The sequence below is a fragment of the Castanea sativa genome, chromosome 3, assembly GCF_040712315.1.
Source record: "Castanea sativa cultivar Marrone di Chiusa Pesio chromosome 3, ASM4071231v1".
NCBI lineage: Eukaryota > Viridiplantae > Streptophyta > Magnoliopsida > Fagales > Fagaceae > Castanea > Castanea sativa.
The window spans coordinates 17,418,843-17,429,839 of NC_134015.1; the positions used below are offsets into that span (position 1 = coordinate 17,418,843).

Sequence of the window (10,997 nt, forward strand, 5' to 3'; positions counted from 1 at the left end):
ATCAGCGAATTGTCTTATTTAGAAATTAGCGGATTGTCGTATATAGAAATTTTTCGTTGATCGTGTTTACCATTTGATCATGTAATGTCTAAAGCAACACGCCAACACGTTTATCCAACTATAGGTTGTCTCAACTTCATTGACTAGACCTACTGCTGATCTTGTATTTTCGGTGCTAAAATCATTGCTTTGGAGGGAGAGACAGAGAGAGAGATGATCGGTTCCCATGCTTCAAACATTTTACAAATGAGAAATGCTAGGGACATATTTTTGCGCAACTTTGATCACAACTCGTCATGTTGTGAGTTGTGGCACAAAATTGTGCAAAAGTGTGTATCCTTAACATTTTTCTTTACAAATTCACGATTGTGAAATATGTTATACCTTGCCCAAGTTTTCCTGGGAGTCACGGGGACAACTTGACTTAAGTATGATCATTTTTTTCCAATTTGGTAGACTACCCCATGACATGAGCTAGCTAGCATCAACACCACCGTCAACACGGCAACTAGATATTATTGCACTACGGTACCCATGCATATCTGATGACATTATTGCACCACGTACACTTGAAAATCTTGTCTATAAAAGCAGCCTAGCTATACCTAGTTACTAAATTATCGGAGTGCTATACCAAGTTACTTAGTATGGGGTCATCTATGTGTCTCTTCATTCCTATTCTCTTGCCTTTCCTCTTCTCAATGTTTAATTTTCTAAATACTAGCTCCTCTTTTCCAACTCAGCCATTATGCAATGATTTTGAGCGCTTTGCCCTGTTGCAATTCAAGCAAAGCTTTGTAATTAATGTGAATGTGAATGTGTCTAATGATCCTTTTGCTTATCCAAAGGTTTCATCGTGGAACTCTGGAGAAGCAAATGATTGCTGTTCATGGGATGGTGTCCAATGTGATAGAGTTACAGACCATGTGATTGGCCTTGACCTCAGCAGCAGTTATCTCTGTGGCTCCATCAACTCCAGCAGCAGCCTTTTCCGCCTTGTTCACCTTGAGAAACTCAATCTCGCTGATAATGACTTCAATTATTCTCAAATATCTCCGAGTATTAGGTACCTCTCTGTTGGAAATAAAACAAACTACTGATAGGCCTTTCCTCAGTTACTCTCACAAATATCCACACACTACTTAGTGTGTAGAAGATACTCACACTCTCAAATTAAATAAAGAGAGAGAGAGTGGAGAGGGAAGAGTTAGAACTCTTTAAGGTTTTGTATTTCTCTTCAACTCTTGCTCAGAACTTGACGGATGAATGGGTTTATATAGTACACCATCCAACCTTTAACTCTCACTACATTTATTTTCTAACTCTTACATTCATAAATCTCACACATAACTTCAATAAACTTCCCACTACATTAACTTATGAAACTCACTTATTTATGAAGGATTAATTACAAACAAGTTTAACTTCTAACATCCCCCCTTAAACTTGTTTTCTTGATTACTCCAAGTAAGGCTCGTAGCTTGTTGAATATGTCATACTTGAGTGGTTTAGTGAGTATATCTGCAACCTGATCATGTGACTTCACGAACTCAAGATGAACTTCTTTTCTTGCAATACATTCTCGAATAAAATGATACCTTGTGTCAATGTGCTTGCTTCGGTCATGAAAGACTGGATTCTTTGCAAGAGCTAGTGCAGACTTATTGTCCACAAATATCTTCGTAGCTTCTTCTTGAAACATTTGCAACTCTTTCAATAAACTTCTAAGCCACTTTGCATGACAAACACTGGAGGTAGCTGCAACGTACTCAGCTTCACAAGTGGAAAGCGTCACGATTGGCTGCTTTTTGGACATCCATGTAAATGCAGTATTACCCATATAGAATACAAAACCAGTAGTACTCTTTCTATCATCCGTATCTCCGGCCCAATCACTATCACTGTAGCCAACAAGTTTAAAATCTTTAGAGGGTGAATACAACAATCCATAATCCAGTGTACCTTTTAAATAGCGAAGAATTCTCTTGGCAGTCTTCAAATGAGTCATCTTCGGTGCTTCCATGTAACGACTAACTAGTCCAACGCCAAAAAGAATGTCTGGTCTTGTACATGTTAGATACCTCAGACTTCCGATCAAACTTTTGAAGAATGTTGGATTAACCTTCTCTTCATCAACATGCTTTGACAACTTCACTCCACATTCTACAGGGGTGCTAACTGGATTGGAATTTAACATCTCAAACTTCTCGAGAATATCCTTCACATAACCTTCTTGGGAAATAAAAATCCCATCCTCCATTTGCTTCACTTCAATGCCAAGATAATAGGCCATAAGTCCAATATCTGTCATTTCAAACTCCTTAGTCATTGCTTTCTTGAAGTCTTCAAACATACTTGGATTGTTGCCTGTAAAAATCAAATCATCTACATACAGACAAACAATTAAGATATCTCCATTTGTATGCACCTTATAATAAAGCGCATGTTCATGTGAGCATTTAGAAAACCCATTAACCTGGAAGTATTTGTCAATTCTACTATTCCAAGCTCTTGGTGCCTGTTTTAGGCCATATAGAGCTTTCTTTAACTTCAAAACTTTATTTTCCTGCCCCTCTACAACATAGCCTATAGGCTGCTCAACATAAAGTTCTTCTTCAAGGTAGCCATTCAAAAATGCGGATTTTACATCCATTTGAAAAATTCTCCATTGATTCTGAGCTGCTAAAGAAATTAGCAATGGTATAGTTTCCAAACGAGCAACTGGGGCAAATACCTCATCATAATCAACACCTTGCTGTTGACTATACCCTTTCACCACCAATCTTGCTTTGTATCTCTCTACCTCTCCTTTTGCATTCTTTTTCAACTTGTACAACCATTTTACACCAATTGTCTTCTTTCCAGTTGGAAGAGTTGCAAGCTCCCATGTATCATTCTTCTTTATTGCCTTTATCTCTTCATCCATAGCATTTCTCCATTTTTTGTCTCACACTGCTTCTTCAAATCCTGTAGGTTCACAATCAGCAAACAGACAAAAAAGTGTTACATCATCAGTAATCTCTGTTGAATCATAAAGATCCTGGATACTTCTCATTTTTCTTGGTCTTTCACTAGAACTTCCTTCTAGTAAAGATGATGATGATGGACTTTCATGAATGGGAGATGATGCTGCTGGTGATGGAGGTGGAGTGGTAGGCTCTTCCTGAACTTCATTCGCTTGATCTTCCTCTTCAGATAGAGGAAAAAAATCATACTTCTCCTCTTCTTGGGTACTCCAATCCCATGTGCCTTCTTCGTCGAATTCCACATCTCGACTAACAATGACTTTTCCAGTGCTCGGATTATAGAGCTTATAGCCCTTAGAGCTTGGATCATAGCCAATGAACACATACTTCTTGCTTTTATCATCTAGCTTGGATCTCTCTTGATCTGGTACATGTGCATATGCAATGCTCCCAAACACACGAAGATGGGAAACTGTAGGCTTCTTCCTACTCCAAGCTTGTTGTGGGGTTTTTCCTTGTACACTTCTTGTGGGGCAACGATTGGACAAATAGATTGCACAATCTATAGCTTCAGCCCAAAATTCTTTAGGCATTTTCTTGCTCTTCAACATGCTTCTGGCCATATTAAGAATTGAACGATTCTTTCTTTCTGCTACACCATTCTGTTGTGGTGACCTTGGAACTGTTAAAGGGCGGCGAATCCCATTTGCTTCACAAAATTCTTTGAATTGGATATCCAAAGTTGCTATTTCTCTGGTTTGGTACCGACTTCACTTGGTAACCTTACCAATCTCATCTTTCTGAGTCTCAAAAATAATTACTTTTGGGGGCAAATCCCTTTTTCGTTGGCCAACCTCACTCAACTCAATCGGCTAGGACTTTCCTTCAATAGTTTCAGTCCACAGACCTTGTCTTGGCTTGGTAAGCAAACAAAACTCACTTTTTTGGACTTGGCGGATATCAATTTATACGGTAGCATTCCATCTTCTCTTAAGAACCTGTCCCAACTTACCAAGTTAAACCTATGGAAGAATCAAATAACTAGTCAAATTCCACATTGTCTCGGAAACCTAACCCAACTCACTCTCGTGTCTTGGGGAAAATAAATTGCATGGTTCAATTCCACAATCAATTTCTAGGCTTCCGAATCTTGAATATCTGAGTCTAATTGCAAATAACCTTAGTGGCAGAGTGGAACTGGACTCGCTCCTCAAGCTCAAAAATCTAACTCAACTCCAGCTTTCAGGAGTCCACTTATCATTCCCCAACAATTCAACTTTCAACACCACTATTCCAAAGCTTAAGCTTTTAATGTTGGAACTATGTAACTTGACTGAGTTCCCAAATTTCCTGCGTTACCAGAATGAATTGGAGCTTTTGGATCTCTCTTACAACAACATTCCTGGTCAAATACCAAAATGGATATTCAACATAGGGAAAGAGACTCTGGTGTACTTGGAGCTAAATTTCAACTACCTTACAGGTTTTGAGTCTTTTGAATATACTCCGTTTGTTCTTCCATGGGATAGTTTACGTATTTTGAGCCTTGATTCTAATAACTTGCAAGGATCACTCCCAATTCCACCACCTTCCATTGCCTCATATAGTGTCAGAAACAATACCCTCACCGGAGAAATCCCACCACTGTTTTGCAATCTTAGCTCAATTATAAAATTGGATCTTTCACACAACAACCTGAGTGGTATACTACCACAATGCTTGTGCAACGTCAGCAAATTATTGACAGCGTTGAGTCTACAGAATAACCATTTCAATGGAACACTTCCTGCAACATACGTGGAAGGAAGTAAATTGGAGATGATGGATGTGAGTTATAATCAATTGGAAGGGCAGATACCAAGATCATTGTCCAATTGCACAATGCTGCAGATTCTTCTTCTTGTCAACAATCGATTTAGTGATATATTTCCCTCTTGGTTGGGAAAGCTTCCAAAGTTGAGGGTTCTAAGTCTCCGATCTAATGAGTTTCATGGAATAATTGGGAAACCTGAAAGCAGTCTTGAGTTCCCCAAGTTGCAAGTCATTGATGTCTCTTTCAATAAGTTTACAGGTAAGTTACCATCAGAGCACATCCAAAGCTGGAACTCCATGAAAGTGGCCAAATTGACATATGGTACGGATAATGTCTTCAACTTGAAATATATGATTGCATCTACAAAGATCATATTACCAGATTTCATATTTCCCTGGTATGTTGTTTTCTCAATGGAAATGACATACAAAGGCGTCCAGAGAACATATGAGACGATCTCGGAAATTGTTGTATTCATTGATCTCTCAAGCAATAGATTTGAAGGACAAGTTCCAGAAGACGTTGGATGTCTAAAGGGGCTTCATTTGCTCAACTTATCCAACAATGTTCTCATTGGTCGTATTCCATCTTCCATAGGAAACTTAACGGAGCTTGAATCTTTGGACTTTTCTCAAAATAGGCTATCAGAAGAGATTCCTCAGCAATTATTGCAACTCACATTCCTTGAATTCTTCAATGCCTCAAATAACCATCTCACGGGGCCTATTCCACAAGGTCAACAATTCTCTACCTTTCAAAATGATTCATATTTGGGAAACACAGGTTTGTGTGGTATGCCTTTGACTAAGAAATGCAAAATTTCTGAGACATTGACACAGCCACCACTAAATTCCAAACAAGGTGAAGGTTCAAATTTTCCAAGTAAATCTGATTGGGTAGTTATAATGATGGGATATGGAAGTGGGTTAATAATTGGGTTTGTTATTGGTGATAACCTGACGGTAAGAAAGTTAGAGAGGTTTCTCAAGAATTTTCTAAGAAAGCAATAAAAGTGAAAGAAGAAGGGGGGGAAAATGAAGCAATGCAGCAATTGGACTTGATTAACCAATATTTTCTTCAAAGATTTCCGCCCATGAAGTTCTTCATTTCAGCAGATACATGTCTATGAAATTCTAGCTACCATGTCTATAATGTATTATGGTCTTACATATTTTGTCATTGCACTGTTTTTAATTTTTCTGTTGAACTTTTTTTCCTGTTATGATGGTATTGAAATATTGCATGTTTGATATCATATATATGAAGGTTTGCAACTCTTTAAAATAAAATAAAATAAAAAAGAGAAGTTATTTAGCTAAATTGCATTTGTAACTTCAAATTTCATGCCCGAAGCTTGACAAAACATGAGCGTAAAATAGGAGAGTCTATTATTCATTGATTTTACTAATGTCTGGCATAAATCAAGAGTGAGGAATTTTTTTTAAAAGGAGCCAAGTTAAATAAAGATTATTTATATTAGGATTCTATGTAGGAGTTCACGTGATAACGTAGTGTAAATTGCATACTTTATGGTGTCTCATATGTATTTTTTGTTTGAACTTTACCTAAGCTCCCACTATCAACTTATTTAAAAGATAAAAAGTGGGATCGTACCTGAGATTATTAGAGTTCCTTTATGGATAAAGCACTAAAAATAAATATAAAACAATATTGGAACTGATTATGTTAAATTACCCAAAAAAAGGTTTAAATTTAATGTAACGTAATTCTATACTCCATAGAAGTAAATTTGTTCATACCAAAGCAATATCTAATTAGAGAAAAAAATTTCAAGTTGCAATGCCAAAGTAAGTTGATAATTGATTACATTGTTCCTGTTTCCGGGGGAAAAAAAAAACGAAAAAAAAGGACTAGAATTTAAATGGAAAAAAAAAAAAAAAAAAAAAAAAAGAAGCCAAAACCCTTCACAAAAAGTTTTTGAGATAAAAAATTTTTAAAAAAAAGAGAGTGAAAAATGAATTTATGTAAGAAGATTTAGAAGAGCATATTATCTTCCACAGCACTAATATCTTGGCAAATTTGTCTATCTTGGCTTGGGAGGCCGTGGTTTGTATGCTAAGTGTCTGTTTTGAAACAGCTTATTTAACTGAAATTGAAAACTTTTTAATGAAAGTCCTGTAAAAAAAGGTAAAAGTTAGCTGAAATAGTATAGTAAGACATATGAATAGTACCAAAAACTGCAGCGGGACTCATGAATAGTAGCAAAAATAAGCTAATTTTTTTTCTCTCATCCCAAACTCAACCTAGATACCCCTTCGATTATTGAGACTTGCACATAGTGGTTTCTCTGTTAAGCTACTACACTTATATGAACTAGATGTTGTCTCGCCCAATGCGCAAATTACTTTACAATTTCATTTAAAATTATTTTTATGTATATTAAAATCTACATATAATACTTATTTTGTTGTATAATATTTATGTTTGTCCACAATATTATTGAATACTTTAAAAGTTGATTTTCTTAATTCATATTTTATTTTAAAAAAAATTATATAACACTATAAGACTATAGCATATTATAATTGTGGGGAGTAAAAGGACCCAAGTGAGCATATGGGCCATTGGGCTGTAACATGGAGGGCCGACCTGCTCCAGGATTAAACTCTATGATTTGACCCATACGTCGAGGGTCCGAGGATACAGCCGAGGGAGAGTTTCACCTCGGACAGATCTAAGAGAACTCAAGATTTCATTATAAAGGTCAAGGCACAACTCTGGAAAGACTAATGGATAAAGGGGGATATCCCGAATCTTCTAGATGCACCAGTATTAAAGAAAATATCAAGAGTAAAGGCTGCCACCTCCGCATTAAAGGCTCTGCACCTACTTCCCTGGCCGCATTAATGGGGAGGTGACCCTTGAACAGTGAGGTGGAAACTTCTAGTCACAGTTCAAAAAGTATCAGAGAAGGAAGTATAAAAGGGGAGTAAAGGCCAAAGAAAAAAAGGGCGGTAGCTAAAAAAGAAATGGAGAAATTGTAATCTTTAAGGAAGAAAGAGAAATACTAAAGAAGTAGTCCTCGGCTCGAGTCCGAGGAGATCCATTGCAATTATTGTTCGTTATTTACCTGTATTTGTTTATAAAAGCCTGTTGTCGAACTCCCATTACTTCTAACCTAGGTTTCAAGCCCACACTCTACAAATTTTATTGTTTAAGGCTTATTGGGCCTGAGCCCGTGATTGTCTTTGGGTCCAGGTGCAATTGTGCACTTACAATAATATTTATTGTTAAAAGTAGATTTTATTTTCTAAACTGATTAAATGATTTTAAAACCTATAAATAAGAATTTAAAGCATAAAATACTTTTATATCCTAAAATTATATAAATTTAAGCAACCTCTTGAACTCTTCCTCAACCACTCTATTCTCACACTCAAATATGGATACCTCAATCACTAACAACCAATTCATTATCTTAATGAAATTAAGGAAATCATTTGTAAGTATCAACATAAAGAGAACATGAATAAACAAAGAGAGATTGGCTAAAAACATATCCATTTATCAAAATTAAATTTTCTTTAATTGGGCTTCCATATCCTTTAAAAAAAAAGTAGAAAATACTTTGAAATCATCGTTGATTTTTTATTTTTATCACTATATGGCTGATACTACACAAAATAGCAATAAAAAGACCTACAAAGAATCCTACAAATTATGAGTTCTAGCTCAAAATTGAAAAAAAGAAAAAAAAAAAAAAAAAAAAAGCTAACTTCCTAAATAATCAATTCTTTAGTTCTGAAACAAATACATTTATGAATTTCCCAAACCAAAATCTCAAACACCCAAAGACTCAAAGCGAATCATGACCTTCAAAAAATCCACAAACGTCCAACTGTAACATCAAAATTGTAAGCTACCGTCATTGAATAAAAAACGCAAACTCCTTTCCTTGGTCATAGCCTACTCATACGAGTTAGGATCATATGGTACTGCAATGTTAGAGTTATGTAAGTGTCGTTGAAAGGTTGAAGGTAAATTACATCATTTTTTGTCTAAGTGTATTTGAGATGGGATGGCATGAAGGGCTCTAGACATGTATAAATAAAGGAGTAGAAGTGAAAATGGTGAATGTATATGCAAAGAGATTTTTTCTGTGTAAGAGACAGGAAAAGTTTTGAAACATTGAACCAAATGAAACAAATAGTAGTTTTAAAATATTGAATAAAAAATATAACAAAAAGTTATCTTGAAACATTGAACCAAAGGAAATAAAAAGTCTCTATTTTTAAATTTATTCTTATCTTCAATGTGACTTAAGAGTATTTCAATTCTCTGATACCAATTATATAAGGAAGTAGAGGGACAAGCAGATAAACAGACAAACAAAGGGAGTGTAAGAAGATCATGGAAACTTATTAATGGCATATATTAGTATGACACTATAGAAAATAACATAAAAGTATGGAATAGAACACTGAACAAGATACAACAAACTGAGGGATATTATTAGATTCAACAAGCTTTTTACAGGACTGGAAGACATATAACAAACTGGAAAATATTACATAAGGTTTTCTTTCACTCGCTAACTCTAACTCTGTCCGTTACAAAGACACAAGATGCCTCTTTATAGGCAATAAGTTACAGAGATATTTTACAATCAGAAGATAAGCTTGGATTGTAGGGGCCAGCTTGCTCTTGACAAATGTCCAATAGAGTAGGGGACTTGAGAATGGAGTGACAATTGTCCACTGGAATCAAGGGTGCCAGTGCAGAGGCGATCTTTCTTTGGATATATTGCTGACAAAGAGATAAACTCATATGGGAAAGAGGACAAGAGATGCTTGAATGGTTGGCAAATGTAATCATAAAGGAATAGCTACAGTGAAGCAACATAGTGTAGGGAAAGTAAAAACTAAAAAGTCCACATCAGGGGCTATGGTTGAAAAGTCCACAAAAGTGGCTTTTGACTCTTTTTTTTTTTTTTTTTTTTTTTACAACAAACTAATCATCCCATCCATCTCTTCCTTGGAACCATTCTTTATCAATATCAACATCTGAATCATGGTTATGGTAGTAAGGATCATCATGTCCAATCAAAGGATTTGACATTTCCCAATGGTCTTCATGAGGCCATTGTTGTCTACAGATGTCTGGATCTGCTAGGACTATCTCAAGTAAGATTCCCTGGTTAAGAGATTCTGCCATGATGAGGGAATAGTGACAAGATATCCAAGATGCGTCCACGTGTGTGTGAAGAGTACCATTGGCATTTGTTACCCAATACATATCTGTAGGGTGGAGGATTCCTTCTACTCAAACAGTATTTTTGGAATTTAGCTTGGCTACTAAGCATGCAGAAGTAATTTTGTGACCAAAACGGGGGTGTTCTATTTTTGAATACTTGAAATATTAACCATCATGAGCGTCATTTTTCAAAATTTCAGACCAGAATTTGTGAAAATATTTATTTTTCACGAGGAAAAATGTATGAGTAAAATTCTGGTTCAAAATAAAGGCATAAGTAGTACTCATTAAGTAAGTACCACATGTAAAGATAATGCACAACATTCCAATTTGTTATCTAGAAGGCAAATGGGGTTTTCCATGGTTGTTCTATGTCTGGGAAAATGGTAAGGAAATGTCGTTGGTGGTCTTTAAGGTAATCATGGAGGACTCTAATGATTCTTTTGGATCTGGCTTCAAGGGTCAGGGTCTTTATTTGGTCTTTTATTTTTGGAGGAAAGGTTTCTATCATGTGAAGGACATCATTAGGGGCTACAGTAGAAGGGCCAGAGGATGAGGATGGTTCTGTTATAGGATATACACATAAAGGTGGAGGAATTATTGTAGCATGAAGAACTGGAGGCTTTCTAGAAAAGTAATCAATGATAAGATTATCTTTACCTTTGATGTGTTTGACTTGGAAAGACCATTGTGAAAACCAATTTGACCATCTGAGTAACTAAGGATATGGAAGCATTTTTCTTTTGAACTGGAGTATTTTAGGAAAATAGGACATGTCCATTTCTACAAGAAAATTGTGGCCAATGTGGTGAAACTGGAACTTTTCAATTCCATGTTTGACTGCTAAAATTTCCTTGAAAGTAGAAGGATAATGAAGCTCTGAAAGCTTGAATGCACCGCTTTTATATCCACAAATATTTCTTTTGCCATCAATCTCTTCAAAGAGAGCTGCTGCCCAATACTCATCACTTGCATCTGTCTGTAGGACTCTTTTGCCTTGTCCT

The 10,997-nt window shown here is 36.0% G+C and overlaps 1 protein-coding gene and 1 pseudogene across 1 annotated transcript; both read left to right on the forward strand.

The window, feature by feature from the left end:
• The first annotated feature begins 647 nt into the window (after positions 1–647).
• On the forward strand, positions 648–1,100 carry LOC142628616 (receptor-like protein 6). The gene has a single exon (XM_075802675.1). The coding sequence runs from the start codon at positions 648–650 to the stop codon at positions 1,098–1,100; it is 453 nt and encodes a 150-aa protein (XP_075658790.1).
• Positions 1,101–3,688: 2,588 nt separating this feature from the next.
• On the forward strand, positions 3,689–5,789 carry LOC142628617 (receptor like protein 27-like; annotated as a pseudogene).
• The last annotated feature ends 5,208 nt before the right edge of the window (positions 5,790–10,997 follow it).